The sequence below is a fragment of the Taudactylus pleione genome, unplaced genomic scaffold (genome assembly GCF_031769625.1).
Source record: "Taudactylus pleione unplaced genomic scaffold, aTauple2 ptg000016l, whole genome shotgun sequence".
NCBI lineage: Eukaryota > Metazoa > Chordata > Amphibia > Anura > Myobatrachidae > Taudactylus > Taudactylus pleione.
This window is the reverse complement of record NW_028284418.1, coordinates 37,379,896-37,396,509: the sequence shown is the minus strand read 5'-3', so window position 1 is coordinate 37,396,509 and position 16,614 is coordinate 37,379,896. Positions and strand designations below refer to the sequence as shown.

General features: G+C 41.7%; 1 protein-coding gene across 1 annotated transcript in view; it reads left to right on the top strand.

Moving 5' to 3' along the window:
• Positions 1-1,885, top strand: part of ADAMTS14 (ADAM metallopeptidase with thrombospondin type 1 motif 14) — a 240,098-nt gene extending 238,213 nt beyond the window's left edge. The window contains exon 22 of the mRNA XM_088473607.1: positions 1,303-1,885. Within this exon, the coding sequence (XP_088329733.1) occupies positions 1,303-1,871 (569 nt within the window). The 3' untranslated portion in view covers positions 1,872-1,885. The remainder of the gene's footprint in view (positions 1-1,302) is intronic.
• The last annotated feature ends 14,729 nt before the right edge of the window (positions 1,886-16,614 follow it).

Here is a 16,614-nt window from a genome sequence, read left to right as displayed (position 1 = left end):
TAAAATACTGCTGGCAGTTAGTAGCTGAACCATATCAAAATCCTTTTGGGTAAAGTAGTAAGGCAAAGTGCCTGTTTGAAAGAGTAGGTAGTGTAAGGACAGGACTGGGAAGAGAAAAGACATATATAGACGTATATTTAAAGTGGCAGTAATTTAAACAGCAACCCAACATGGTTTTGGCTTTTAAATTATTGCGGTTTTAAACAAACAGACTTACTCACGGGAATCGCTCCTGTGCCTGCACCTCGCATGCTTTTACATAAGGCCCATCTTGTGTACTAGGCAAAAACTCGTCTACTGCATATTGTCCTAAATAAGATCCCCACATTTGCCTTTCCCAGACCATCTTTATATTCCTCAGTTGATAATAATATGATCCATGTAAGCTGCTGCTGTGTACATAGTCACCACTTCATGGGTAACTTTTGTAGAGCCCTGGAACACTGTTGCAATGGGTTGGGTACGGGATCCCGGTGGTCAGAATACCAACAGCAGCATCCAGACAGTCATAATCCCGACGCCTGCAGGTACCGCTAACCCCCCTAAACCTAACCCACCTTTCCCGCAGTCAGCCTATCCCACAGCTCTGGAGCCATGGGTTTGATTCTAAACAGGTCCCTATCGTGTACAGTTGGTATGTTATCCTCGTGTTTTCGCCGGTGTCCTCCCAAAATCCTAAAACATACCGGCAGGCTAATTGACTTCTGACAAATGAATCCTAGTAACAGGGACATATTAACATGTGGAGGGGCCCATGCTCAGTCTCCGTCCGGGCCGCCTCCTCTCTAGTCAATGGCACAAGCGAGTAGACTTTGGCTTTGTGCCAGGTTTCTGGGTAAATGGCATGTTGTCTAATTTCCCAGTGATTTCTCTACTGCTTGTGCACAGATCGCTGGGAAAATGCCCACCATGCCATCTTCCTGGTGATTTGTACAGCGCTGCTGCAGCGGGATTATGGAGAGATATGTATTAACGAACATGGGCACAGGGTGTGTGGTGTTGGCTCCCCTGGTCCCAGGGGCCCGTGTGCACTGCACTCCCTGAACCTATTATAGATCTGCCACTGCCTAGTAAGTATGTGTCTGTGTGATAGGGAATATGGATTCTAAACTTCACTGGGACAGGGACTGATATAAATAGATAAAATATACTATGTAAAGTGCTGAGTAATATGTGTGCACTATATAAGTAACTGTTTATAAATAAATAAGGTTATGCGTAAGGAAACGCTAAACCTTTTATTTGATTGTACATAGTTAATATGAAAGGCATAACTAAACAATTATTTGGTTTCTTCCTCAGAAGACTCATGCCAAGGAGACAAGTCCATATTTTGTCAGATGGAAGTTTTAGCTCGTTACTGCTCCATACCTGGATACAACAAGTTGTGTTGTGAATCCTGCGGTAAAAAGACCATTCCTACCAGCTTGACTCCAAGTTCAGAGCAAGCAGCATCGGAACTCCGAGCACCCGAAGGTGCAGTGTTGCCTAGTTCCTTCCCATCAGTAACCCTTGTCCCAACGCTTGTGAGTATCTTGACTGAATCTTCAGCACATAACAATCCCATGGATGCTCCAATTCCTGCCCTAGAAGTGTCACAAAACTTAGTAGCCCACAATACTACCACGGGTATTTCATCTTTGCAAGGGCCAGGAAATGATACCTCGGCGACAGATGTTGGAAAACAACGACTATCAGAAAGTTACAGTGGACCTGTGGAGAATCCTAGCACATCGTTCAATAAAACTTCAGTCAATAAACAAAGCAGGGTCAGTGCATTGTCGTCTTCTGATGTAATAAGACGAAGAAGGGAAGGTATTGAAGAAGTGCACACTGGTTCCAATATACAAAGAACCTCAGTGTTTACATGAGTCTCATTACACAAGTCAGGGAGGACCTGAGCCACGTCAGTGGGAATAGACTATTTTTAAGTAAAACTAGTAAAGGCTTTTTTTGCATTTTGCCTGCAGCACTTTTCCAGTCATTGAAAAATGACACCAGTTTTTAATGCTAAACTAATGATAAAACCTTTGGGCCTTAAGTTAACATGCCCAGTATTATTACCTCAAAGTGCAGCGTGAATGCACTTTATGTTGTCATAAGGGTGCTACCAACTGGGCTAAGAACACAAAAAAAGGAACGTATTTTTGTGAATATAACCTCGGTTATTTAGCACTTTTTCTTCATTTTTTCTGAGCAACAAAAAAACTTGGAAGATGGTGCTTTCTGGAGTTTAGGTTAGGTTTAGAACAGCCACAGTCTACATGTACATGGTGCTGTATTTCTGTTTGTCTGTTTTCTGTACCTCAGTGATGCTGGGGAAGTTGCAGTGAACTGCAGTGAAATATTTTGGTTTTAAAAAGCTCTGCAAACATTTTCAAATGGTAACAAAATATGATGCTTTCTTAAGGTTTTCTTTGCTAATATATACAATGGGTTTCGTATATTCAGTTGAATTAGTTGGACTCTGTTAATTAACCCTACTTATCGGTGGCCATACGTTACTGCGTAAACGTATACCATCTGTTGCTGCTACTAGATTAACTTTTAAATAACAGTTTGGGGGAACCATTGTTACACTGCCAGCATTTCCATTGCATAAACTATGATCTTCACAAGACACCTCATAATGTTCCTGTTTTAAAACAGAAGTTACACCTTTTTATCAATGAAATGTCTACCATTTTTATTGATTGTGGTAATGTCTCATAGTGCATCTAAAGGCAGTTCTGTATGTCACTGTATCCTATATCCCAGCAATCAATGCTTTCGTTTTCTGTAAGTCAGAGCAGCCGGCCAGTGTCTGTCTCCCGGCCGCCTGTCGGGAATACGGGACAGGTTGGAGGTGCCCCAGTCCTACCTCCTAAGTGACAGCTCTGCAGGCCAGCCAACAGCCGCTCCTCCCACCCTCCCTCCTAGCTGGTCTGAATGATGGCAGCAACAGCCAATCAGTCGCCCCCCCCTCACTTTTACATGACTGATGGCAACACCAACCAATCAGCAGCTGGTACCACTGACAGAGCAACCAATAGACGGAAGAGGACCTAAATAATGGATGTCTGTCCCTGCATCCCATATGTAGTTAAACTTCACTGATATAGAGTGTCTGGGAGCCTGCGCTGGGCACCAGGTAGGTAACAGCAGTACATTATCTGTATTATAGGTCAGGGGTGACCAAAGTGTTGATCGCGATCGGCTGGTCAAACGCATACCTTCAACCAGTCATGCCCACTTTTTGCACGCCCCCTTTTCTGTCAAATGTACATACACTGTGATCTACTTATAAAGCTACAAATATTTTGTGATCTACCAAGACCACAAGTCTGGCCACCTCTGCTGTAAGCTTTTCAGTGGCAACAAGGGCTTAAGTTTTGTTACTCCACAGCAATGGCCACTGTGTTTTCTATTATAAGGATCAAGTACATATTGCAACAGTGTCATATAAGTAGCAGTGTAAGGTTTATAATTTTTGTTGGGAAGCCCACAAGACAGAAATGTGGATACATGTTTCAGCAATTGCAAATATCCCTATTTATATAAAAAGGACTAGCACTACTTTTACCTGTACTATGTACATACTGTATGTTTTCTTATACTTTTAAAGTTTTAAAGTGCACATGTCTGTAATGCATAGTGTATAAGGCCATTTTATGTTTCAGTGATGTCAGTAATTACCACATGATAGCTTCTTCCACTATTTCAGGGTTTCCCAAACTCTGCCATTATAGTCCAGGTTTTAAGGAGATCCATGTTTGAGTTTGGATGGTTGAATCAAATTGACTGAGGTACTAATTAAGATACCTGTGCTCAAGCATGAATATCCTTAAAACCTGGACTGTAATGGCGCAGTTTGGGAACGTCTACGTGCAGACTGGCGGTACACTTTATATTGTAAAAACGTGTCACTATCACTTATGCACCCTTCACCCGTAGCTCATTCTCGTGTTGCCCGGGAGGGCATTGGACTGATACCATCTGCTAAACCACATTTCTCCAATGTTCCTTTCACCTATTAGCACTGTTTTGTTTCTTAATGCTTACATTTTCTAGGGAACAAGACATGTGAATGTTACGTTTTACTGCCTCTGATCTCGCTGACATGGGCAATTACTGTACTTTGGATGGAGGAGCCTTTTCATACATTATTTTTGCTTTCTTGTTTGTGAATCTCAAATATGCTTTTTAATGCAGGAGCATAATCAGGTTCATTGAAGTCACATTTCAACCAAAATTTGTGACTGTTTATACTGTAGTTAAGAAAATATTTGTGCCAGACACGTTTTGTTAAGATATGGGGGAACATGAAACAGATGCAAGTGGCACAATTATTTAAATGCTGTCAGCTCAACAAGTCATTTCTATTCCTTTGTGCCAGACAGACTCTTGGCCTAGGTAACTTTGCCTCTTTGTTTGCCTTCCTACTCTTCCTGATATAAACATGAGTGTAGTTCATTTATACCATGTACATACATGTAAGTCTGTGATTGGTCGGTGATGTCTTCTCACCAGCTTGACTAGCTATCCAAACGCTTAGCTACGTGGGGTGCATGGTTCTCTTCTCAAACTGCCACCAATGGCTACTTGTGTGGCAGCTACAAAAGGGCCTCATTTATCAACGAGTGTTATCATTCATAACAAGTGATAAAATTTGTTGCGTATGATAATGGTGCTCCAGCCAATCAGCTACCAACTGTCATCTGTTTGAAAAATGACAGTTGGGAGCTGATTGGCTCGAGCACCATTATCATACGCAACGAGTTTCATCACTTGTTATGAATGATAAAACTCATTGATAAATGAAGTCCAAAGACTGTTGCCGCCACTGCTCAGTGCCTGTATACCAGTTGATTTTGTGCCAATAGATTGTCTGGCCTTTAAACTGGGTATTCTTTTGTGTAATCAATTATCGGATTTCACCATGGGCAATGGATATTCTTAATACAAACCTTTTTTTGTGAAGTAACTCTTTGTGTGCTATAGGCAATGCACACCATGAAAATATTGCTAAAAAGAAAGCAAAAAACATCCACACTGCTGTGCTTTATTTTAGCTGAAATATACATCTATGCGCTTACATCAGCAAACATATATAATTTTGCAAATCAGGCTTGAATGAACTAGTTGGTGTCGTTCGCCTACTACTGGTTTTGTACGTTACATTGTTAGTTCAGCTCAATGTGTTACACAGGGTCCTACACACTACCTCTGGCATAAAGTATAGCTTAATAATTAGATATACTAGGGTGCTAGCTAATGCTGTCTCAGGCTGGACTGTTGCACATAACTATAGATGCAATGATATATGTATGCAATGATACGTTGGATATTAAAATAAAACTCATCAGGCTGTGGGATATTTATGATGCAGTACACATACAGGGAGTTACTTGATGCATATATTGATTATTTCTATTGCAGAGTGCCTTAATCTTTCACTATTCTTTCTCTGTTTTCTACAGCTATGAATAAAATCAAAACTTACTAGAAAAGAACAATGCTAAACATATACGTGCACTTTTTAGTAAGCACTTGTACATTATTCAATATCTGGGTCTCTTCCACTTGATTGTAGAAATATTTTTTCCACCAGAGAAAGGTTCTATGTTGCGCGCTAACACTTACAATTGTTATTGAGTGCTATTGCTGATTCAGATGTATTATTTGTATAAATCTGTTTGGAGCTAGTACTATATGTGTAAAGAAGACAGAACTGCAATACATCAGAACTTATTTTGTGATCCTAAAGTAGGAAATATCAACATTTTCCTAAAAAGTTATGTGTTTGGCTGTATATATTTAAAAAAAAAAAAAATAACAAAGTTTTGTGTATCTTGTCCTCTACAGGTAACATTAGTTCTCATTTATTTCTATGTGTTAGTATTTAGTTTTAAAGTGATTACTACAACAGGGCTCCCATAAGTTTTGCCACAAAAGGCAATGTGTAGCAAGGCCTTGCTAGAGAAACATTCAGATTGGTCACAGATATTATTTCCAGATACTTGCATAGCTGAATATGCCTAGCTAGGTATAAACCATTCCAAAGTAATACTTGTTTTACATTGTGTGAGATGTAGCATTGGTAATTGATTTTAAATCGGTGGTTCTCAAACTGGCAAGGGGGCGATTATCTTCATGTTGCCTCAATTATTTTACTATACACCAGTTAAAGGGAAATTAAATGAGAGGCACAAAAACTGAGAGGATTGATAAATATGGAGCAAATAATAGGAGGATAAATGCAACATTGGTGGCCACAAGGTGCTGGCGTTTCCTCCTACGCGTCGCAGTTAGAGCTTAGGTCTGTACACAGCTAACGCATGCACGCACTCAGGTGTGTTCTACATTATTTACACCACATAGTAGGCGCATGAATGACATGCAGCCACTTACTGTAATACTCACTCTCTCCTTAGTGGATTATTCACAAATGTGAATTGAATTGGCCCATATGAATTTACTTGTTCTTTGTATATACGGTAGTTGCGGCTTTGGTTGCTGCAGATAATGAACAGAGCCATAACTAGACTTTTTGGTGCCCTGTGCCAGAAAGAGCATTGGTGCTCCCCCCTCCCCTATTTTACAAATAGGGACATAAGACACGCATTTGAAAAAGGGCCATGGCCTCTTGGGGAAGGGCCAGGGAAGAGATAGGGGAGGCCAGGAGATGTTGGGGATAAAAGAAGAGGAAGCTACAAGTGAGAATGATACTAAACAGAAAATTGAGAGATCCAAACAGCGCTCTCTGTACTGCGGTGCCCTGTGCCATGGCACTGGTCGCACTACCCTAGTTACGGTCCTGATAGTGAACATATTACGCCTGGTGTAAAAAAAAAAAAAAATAACAGACACTAATTTAACTTCACAAAGATAAGGAATGGTTCCAATAAGTGCCCACCAAAGGAAGCCTGCAGATGCTAGTATACCACAAATATTTTTATTTACATTTATTTTCATACTAAATACCACATTCATAGTAAAAATACTACATTCATAGTAAAAATACTACATTCATAGTAAAAAATAAGTTGGAAAAAAAACCTTAATATTTAGCAACACCCCATTTTTACCTGTTCTAAAAGACACCCATTTTATCATGGAAAAAAAAAATAGTTTATTCTGTGGATCATTTCTTAAATTGTCCATTTGTTCCACTGTAAAGTTTTTATAATATATATTTCTATAATAAATATGATCCTGGATGAAACCAAAGTTTCCATTACACATTGGGTGTATGACATAAGTTCTCAGGTGTTAATATGTGCTATAAAGTAATAGTTTAAAATACTTTTATAGGACACTCGTACATTTTGGGAAATATACTGTTTGCTACGATCTAGACCAAAATCATTGCACACATCTATTTGGCTGCAAACCTTTAAGTTTTGCTTTTATTACCAGTGAGTCTCGTACATAATTTTTCAGTGGTCTGTAATTGTAATGGGGGGTTCTTTCTTTTCAATATCGAAGGAAATGTCAAAGTATTTGTAGCTGCATATCAACAAAAATACTGAATTAAACAATATGGAAAAATCTGCCTTACTGGTCTTTACCATATTACTCATTCCTGTGCGTTAGCCATGTCCAGTGTTATCAATTGTATAGTTTTGTACATACAAGATTCAGAGTTTTTAATTTGTGATATTTATTGATTTTAATGGTTTCTTTTTTAAACCTTAACCATGTAAAAAGCTTTCTTTTATCCTTTTTTATTTTTAAGAAAAACATAAAAAAAACATATGAATAATTTGATTGTTGTCTGTTGAACTGTAAAATGATTGATGCTTTAATTATGTTATATTTGTATTATTGCTATTGGAAGTGGATACACCTCATCTCTGGCACATCTCTCAGTCATCCCAAATAAAGAATTAGTAAAGTGTTGCGATATGTAAATATTGTTTTTCTGTACTCATTTACTTTGTTTTATCATGTCTTTGGGAAACACAGAAGTTATCACTTGCTCTTTTGACTGTTAACCTCCTGTACAGTTTAAGGTATTCAAAGAAGTATATTAACTAGTGTAACAGGGTCATAGTAAAAAGGACACACGATAGGCAGGTTCATGGTATAACAGTGCCTTTTAATTGTAACAGACATTAGGGCATATTCAATTAGGGGCGAAAAGCCGTTTTCAGTGAAAAAGTTTCGCCGGTGACGTCATTTTGCCAGGCGAAAACTTATCTCCGTATTCAATTGCAAAGACTTTTCGCCGGTCCATAAAGTCAATGCATTGGAATCGGCAAAAAAGATTCACCTATGAAAGCAGGGGGAAAAAGTGCAGAATTGGGGTTTTGGGGTGCAGACTTGCAGAAACCACCCTGCACCCTTGGGACAGCCCCCCAAAAGTAAACTGTCAAAAAAAGTAAAAAAAAAAACATTAACAACACCCCAAAAAAAAATTTCAATTTGGAGGCAAAAAAAAACAAAGCTGGGGGACAAACTTAAAAACTAGCGAAATAGACTCCAGGGGGGCCCCAAGTATGCCCCAGGTGTTTTTAAGATTGCAGGTGCTTACGGCAGGTGGATTTTTTACATTTTTTAAAACTTCACATTAGCAACTTCCAAATATGCTAGCACCTATTTTAATGTACCCCTAGTTATTTTGATGAAAAAATATTGCTTAATGCCATTCTTCACCACTTATGCAAAGACGCTAATAGCAAGCTTTTGGAGAAGAAAAACCCAGATTACCTTTTATTAGGGGTACTAGAACACACCTATAGTGATCCCCTATGTTAGTGCAGCTTATCGGGGGGTACAGGGTGTTTCCCCATTTTTGACAGTACTTTTCGCTGGGTCCGAATTCGCTGGGTGCCGTTTTCACTGATTTGTAATTGAATACGGGGATAAGCGGGGACGCGCGCAATACTTTTCTGCATGGAAAACCAGCAATAACGGCGAAAACCTTGCCAGGCAAAAAGTTCTCGACTTTTCGCACCTAATTGAATATGCCCCAGTGTATTTTAAGATACACAGACAGACGCCTGGACAAACAGGCACAGTAATTAGACAGGCAGGTGTAAGTAAATGACCCAGCACCAAAGTGCTAGTGTTCAGTCTGCTGCCGTAGAATGCAGCCACAATCTACTATGCTCCTTAACACAGCTAGTTCAGAAAAGTCCCTGGTACTAACGAGACTCCGGCCACACTAGGCAGCGTGGCTTATTGACAATTAGTATGATGGCTGCCCACATTCTTATAAGGATATCAAGATGTCAAGGCTGCTATCAGGGGGGCACAGGTTGTACACCTACAGTATATGGGGCCCGGGCAGTTGGGTGGGGTGGGGGGCGGTGGTTCCAATGGTTATGACTACAAACTGCTTCAGTTTTATAAAGCTAGATTGATAACGGAAAGTTATTGTAGTGAATTCACCATAGTCTTGGGAATACATTATAATTGAACTCTAATAGAGTAACAATGTATAATTCAAGTGCACAGTCTGGCACCTGACTCCTAAAGGAGGGGACATGCCCTCCGGCAGTGGGGCTAACTCTGGGATTTCCCCTTTACCCCTATGGGCCAGTCCGACCCTGCCCTTTACCCATGTATGCCTGTGCCTCCATGCCGAATGTGTGCCTCTGCCCCTTACCCCATTGCTGCAATCAGAATTGGTGTGGATGATTGGACAACCAATCGCATTTAATGCCACAAAACTGAACCCAAGGATAGCAGGTAAACACAACATTCTTTTACTAAATCATTAGGGCTTTTTTTTTTTAACTAAATCGTTAGGGCCTTTTTGAAAAAAATTAAAAAGGCTTTATTTCTTTTTAATCTAAAAAGTTTTAAAATAGAATTTTTAAAATATTTACATAATATATATATATATATATATAAATATATATATATATATATATATATATAAAAATTAACAATGGCTGCACTCTAGGACTTAACTAATGACACATGCCCCTCCTTAGTTGGACTACAGAGGAATGTATGCATTTATTTAGCAAGTGACGCCATTATTCCTTATAATGTATCCAGGTTTTTCCAGTAATCCTGTGTGGAAGGCAACTGGGTAATTTTTTCAATGAAAGTGCAGGATCTGGTTTATTTTATATCTATCTAACATAAAAAATGTAATGCGGGCAGGTCTGATGGCAGGTGGGCAGGTCTGGGCTATGTTTGAGGTCTGATGGAATGCAGGGATTTCTGCAGGACATATGGAGAGGTCTGAAGGGCATGAAGAGCGCTTCATAGCATGAGCCTGTCCTGGGTCCCAGGGCTCAATGCTACACCTATGCATTTACCATGCCTTTGGGGGGTGCATGGGATCGAGGAGATGGGGGGCCCTGTCTTATTCATTTAACTGTGCCGCACAATATCTCATGTCAGCCCTGGCCTCTGTACATAAATGTTTCTGCAATGAAAGATACTCGCTTACTATGCCACACCACTTGGTAGGTAGAGTTGATCCCTCCTGCTTACTATGGCTTTTCTGAATTCCATGTATAGTGCTTCAGGGTCCATAGGGCTCCACAGGGAGACATTGAGGTGTAGGTGGAACCTGGAGTACCGGACACCAATAGCAAAGCTTTTCAATCCCAGGATGCATCTGTCCTTCCCCCTATACCCCGCCCCACAGCCTTAGGGAACTTCAGTTTCCAGCAACCTAAGCTTTCATTTTATATTTTCATTTATTTTCTATTTTTTACTAATGGGCAAGCAGCACCATACTGTCCTCCGGACATCTATGCTGCCGCCCCATCACCCCTCCGCGGTGCCGTGACACCAAGCCTGTGGTAGGTACTCCCGACGGGGCTCCGAGGGGGACTAGCTAGCAGGCTCCCCAGACTGCAGCCCAGAATCCAAGGAACAGGAAAGGTGGAACCCCATTCATGGGGACCCGCAATTTAGTGCAGTCTTGCCTCTGTGGTCTCAGGAGACAGACCGGAGCCGATGATATGGACACTGGCTCACCCACTACTCCACTACACCACCGGGGCACAATATACTGGTGCAGAGGCAGTTGTTATGGCCAGGGGACCCGGTGGTTAACATCAGCCAGGGGAAAAGGCACTTTCCCTGAAGCCCTCCCCCAGCTCAGGGCACCAGTCCACTGCGGTCTTGGTGATCCCTGAGCTGCTTCTCCCTCACCCTCCGCACCTTCAGAAACGCGCAGCAGCCATTTTCTGCAAGCAGGTCTCCGGATAATGTTGGGTCCAGTCTCCCTGTATACCTCTCCAATGGGCCAGGTTATACAGCGCTATATCCTACCAGCCACTTCGGTCTGTGTAGTTGATTTTAGTGCCCATTGCAGACATGTAAATTTTTTTTGCTATTTGTATGTGACCTGTGCTAGCGCTATTTTCTAATTGCTACACTGTCCATTTATAACTGTCCCTTTATTCTATATGCCCTGACATACTAAGGTATAGGGGGTTCATTGTACCTCACTTTTTCTATATAAGTGTGAGGACTAGCACATTATATAACGTGGTTGCACACTACACTGTGCACTGTATACTACTGTGTATTGTATTATTGCTGTGATCATGTCTGGCAGAGGAAAGAATAACAAGCAGCCTGAGACTTCTGCCCCTACTCTGTTGTCATGTAAGTCCTGTTCAGCAGGCTTAGCCCTAGAGGACCTCATTCAGGATGGTCTTTGTATTAATTGCTACACACCGTCCAGGCTCCTCAGCCCCGACTTCTTCAATTCACCCAGGTTTGGCATCGGACCACGTCAGATGTTTGGGTAAGAGAAGTGGTCTAACACATATTTCCCCTTCTTCCTTCTTGAGACGACCCCCCCCCAACTGTTCTTTTGCACAGGGCCTCGAATGGACTTGACCAAGGCCTTGCTGCTCCAAAAAGCCATTCAGTCCTTACTGAATTCAGGGGTACTCTCTCTTGTGGGGCACTCAAACTACCTTATTAATATAAAACTTAACTTTTAATGGTATGCCACTAAAAACTTACGTTTGTAGATAATTGAACGTATGATATCAACAAAAAAAGAATCTATACATAGATCACATAAAACAAAGAACAAAAGACAAACATTACACATTAAATCTGGCCACAATAAGGTCCAGTAGATAAAAAAACTGACTGACTTAAAGCAGAGAGATCATCAAGAATATCTAATCTCTAAATTCCTGTTTATGGTAAATCAAAGGTAGTAGTTATGACACCATTAAGTCAGACAGGTGGTGAAAAATAGAAAGATGATATTATGTCTATAAGGAAGGAGATTTTTCCTTCTACTGATAGCGTTGGTGACCACCAAATCAAATCCAAGTCCTGTTTGTTCGGATTAATCCACTGTTATATAACTAAGACTTACACCTTGTGGATGATTTATTATATGTGACATCAAGATTTAAAACTGTATAAGCTTTCCACACAAATATATACATATATATATATATATATATATATATGTAATTTTGAGTCTGTCACCATTTTTTGCTGCTCAATTTATCTGTTACTCTGAGATTTATCCATATATACTTATATGTAGAGAGTTGGAATTGTATATTCAGCATACACTGGTGTGATATTTATTTATATATTTATATATCTCTATCCTTTGATTTAAGTTGATTTAAGATAAAATAGTTTGATATGGCAAACTCCCATTTTGTCCTGCCCCAAAACTTCAGTTACTATGTCTTATCTGGTTGAACCTCTGTTGCATGTTGATGACATTGGCTTTATTGCTACGCTAACAGGTGGCTTCCGGACCATGTGATCTCCTGCATGAATAGTGAATACTGACTCAAGACACTGCCTGTCCAGGAAGGATCAACTTCTCCAGAGGTTCCCCGCTGCAGAGGAATCATGTAAGAAAATGTACATTCACATGCTCGCTGTGCTTAGGACTGGGGGCATGGCTATCAGCTCCTAGAGCATGAGAAAATGAGCGGGCATGGCAATTTACATTAGGACACACCCCTTGCAACTAGGCCCTACTCACTTTTTCAGACGCGCCTACGGCGTGCGCACATGGGGTCTCTTCCATAGTTTTTTCCAGGGCCACTTTAATTTCCCAATCCGCCCCTGAGTACATGCAACAGTAATGAGACACACAGGCAGAGGGGCAAGATCAAGATGGGGCGCAATGTGAATTTTTCTGTGGACTAGATCATGGTCCTTGTGCAGGAGGTCAGGAAATCCCACCACATGCTGTTTGGAGGAAAGGCTGCCAGCAGATTGACCCACCACAAGAATGCCATATCACCCAGGACATTAGGCATGCCTGCAATGCTAAAAAAAAGTCTACCCTGACTGCATGCCACTGTGACTCCTGGCTAGGGAAGCAGATGCAGGTATCCATTAGTGGCTGAAATGCTGCCATTATCAGAGTTACTGTATGTACCATGAGAAAGTTGAATGGAATATCACGAGAACTCTAATGGTCACAGACTGAAAATTACCAGTAGCCAGAAAGTGAAGCACAGCCAGAAGCTGTGGGAACGTGCTGTGTCCAGTTTGACTTGGTCATACACATGGAATATGTTGCCACAGTTCATCCGAAACATCTATTTGACTTCGCCATCGCCCAATGGGTTCAGGTTCAAACACATCCCAAAAAATTTGGCCTGAACAGCCTTTGTGATACCTGCAATACCTCATTTTCTGCTTAGTTTCTTGCTCCTGGGTCCTTCCAGCCTGGTGGTAAAGCCTCTGAAATCCCAGCCACATGCAATGAATACCAATGGTAGTATATTCTGCCATTTTTGCATCACACAAATCAATGCAGCTAATTTAGCACCTTTAAAAAAACATCATCATTGTTTTCCCACTAAATGCAACTTGAAATACCTGTGAACACATCCAAACTCACGCAAACACTCACCTCAGGAGGTCGTCCATTTGAAAAGTCCATTTTGTTGAGAGTTTGGTAATTTCTCATGCAAGTTTCAATACTCGATTCTTGGTAAATGTGCGTGTTGTATTACTTGTATTTGGTCGGATTTTGTAAACTCATGCGAGTTTTGATGTCTGTTTCCTGCAAGTTCACATGTGTTTGCCCTTAGTAAATTTGCGAGTTGGAAAAATAGGCAAAACTCGCGTGAGATTGCAATCTCGCCCAAACACATTTACCCCAATGAGTTTGCTCCACAAGCTGACAGTCAGTGGCCAGTGATGCAGGGCAAGATGAAAAATGGAGTCCTCCCCTATGTGTGTGGCCACGCCCCTTGTGACATACCACAAGGGGCGTGGCCACTGAAAAACGGGGTGTGTCAACATGACACACACCCCTTTCTCGTCACTCTGGGAACATTACTTTTCCATTCCATATGCACCTTAATACCCCAAGTAGTAGTGCCTCTCTTGCAATGCCCACTGTAGTAGTGCCCCTTATGCAATGTCCCCAGTAGCAGTGCTCCATGTAGTAGTGCCCTTTATACAATGCCCCCCAGTAGTGGCCCTTTATACGGTGCATCCAGTAGTGGCCCTTTATACAATGCCCCCAGTAGTGGCCCTTTATACAGTGCATCCAGTAGTGGCCCTTCATCCAGTGCATCCAGTAGTGCACCCTTAAACAGTGCCCCTTATGAAGTGACCCCAGTAGTGCACCCTTATACAGTCCCCCCTATGCAGTACCCCAGTAGTGGTCCCTCCTCATGCAGGCCCCCAGTAGTGCCCCTTATACAGTGCCCCCAGTAGTGATCCCCCCTATGTAGTGCCCCCCGTAGTGATCCCACATATGCAGTGCCCCCCACAGTGGTCCTCCCTATTCAGTGCCCCCAGCAGTGATATAATGCCCCCAGCCAGTAGTGCATAACACACACACACAGACATACATACACAAAACACTGACTTACGTGAATCCCCGCTCCTGCCGCGCCCGCCGCTGTCTGCTTCTCCGTCCTCCCACTCGGTACTGTGGGAGAGACGTCATGACGTCTCTCCCATTGCCCACTGCAGGAGCCGGAAGGCAGAACCCCGGCAGCCCTGCCCTAGTTACGCCACTGGTCGCAAATGACCAATGTTTTGTGGTCTGCACATACATCTGAGTGCCGCGATGGTCTTGCAGCGGCAGTCGCAGTGTGGATTATTAAGCAGGGTGATTGACACACAGCAACTATTTTGGGGTGGTAACGGGGGGGTCGCAACAAAAACAGGTGTGACGCAACTGTTTCTGGGGGGCATGTCGCAGCCAGCGACTACATTTTGTGCAGTGTCATTGGCTCCAGAATCGAGTGATGGGCATTCTGAGCATAGGTCTGATGGTGCGACTGATGTTCTCAATGTTCCCCCCGATGCTGCATCTTCGGACGCAAGCAGCGGATCTGAGAAATCGCTGGTAGGCGTCTGTTTACAAATGATGGCTGCTGCGGCATTTGCATATCTTCCCAGATCCACTGCGACCAAAGATGCAGCACAGCCCCAATTTGCGTCCACCTCTGAATCAGGTCCACAGACGCTAAAATGTCAGGAGACTCAATATAAGATGCTGATTATACAACATGGATAATGTATGTGCACTAGTGTCAGTAATCAGTCATAACCACCATCCACAGGACCAAAAGCTTCAAACGGGAACAGTATGCCATGTCGATAGTTACAATATCGACATTGACAATTTATACAACAGAATATCGGACATGGCATGCTGAAGCGGTTGTTATGTGATCTAAAGCATTTTAACCATATTGGCATTAGAATTGTATACATGATGCTTTAAAATCACATTACTATGCCATGCTGTGTTCAAGACTCTGCTGTACACATTGTCACTTTACACTTTGTGACCATTAACATCAAACTACATTTCCTTCAAAATATCTACCTCCACATACAAGGTAGCTAACAGACTGAAAGATATGTACACTACAATGCTGCCACCTAGAGGCAGCCACAGTGCATTTCTTTTGCCAGCAATGGGTGAATTGTCTGCAAAGCAAAACGTGTATTTTTGAAAGAGATATTGTTTGTGTTAGCGATATTGTTGTTTTGTGTATATATTGGCAGACATCAACTAAGCTGGTAGAATAATTCTGTTAATGGGGTTACCAGCACCACTTTAAACTCTTTTAGTAGCCTTGCTTGTATTTCATTTGGTTCTTTTGATTTACCCGCTTTCAAGTTCTGTTAGGACCTTCTCCTCTGTAAAAGTACTTTAAGTTGCAAGTAAAATGTGTAGGTGTATGTAATAGAGTATGTTTTATTTATTTTTTTCCTGTGGGGCCAATGAATCAATGTGTGTTGTTTTTTTTTTCATTTGGGGGCAACAAATGAATGTTTGTTTTTTTTCTGGTGGGGGCAATGTGTATGTGTTTTCTCCTGTGGTGGACAATGTGTGTGGTTTTTTCCTGTGGTGGACAATGTGTGTGTTTTTTCCTGTGGTGGACAATGTGTGTGTTTTTTCCTGTGGTGGACAATGTGTGTGTTTTTTTCCTTTGGCTGACAATGTGTGTGTCACCATGCTTTACTGTTGTCTGCAGACATTCATTATTGAACCGCTCTCCAGCCCCCAGAACTGGCAGAAACCAGTGGGATCCAGGTACACCCATCTACTGTTTGGAGAAGCCTGTCCAGAAGTGGTCTTCATGGAAGAATTGCGGCCAAAAGCCATACCTTCCACATGTAAACAAAGCCAAGTTACTCAACTATGCACGAAAACATAGGAATAGGGGTGCATAAAAATGGCAG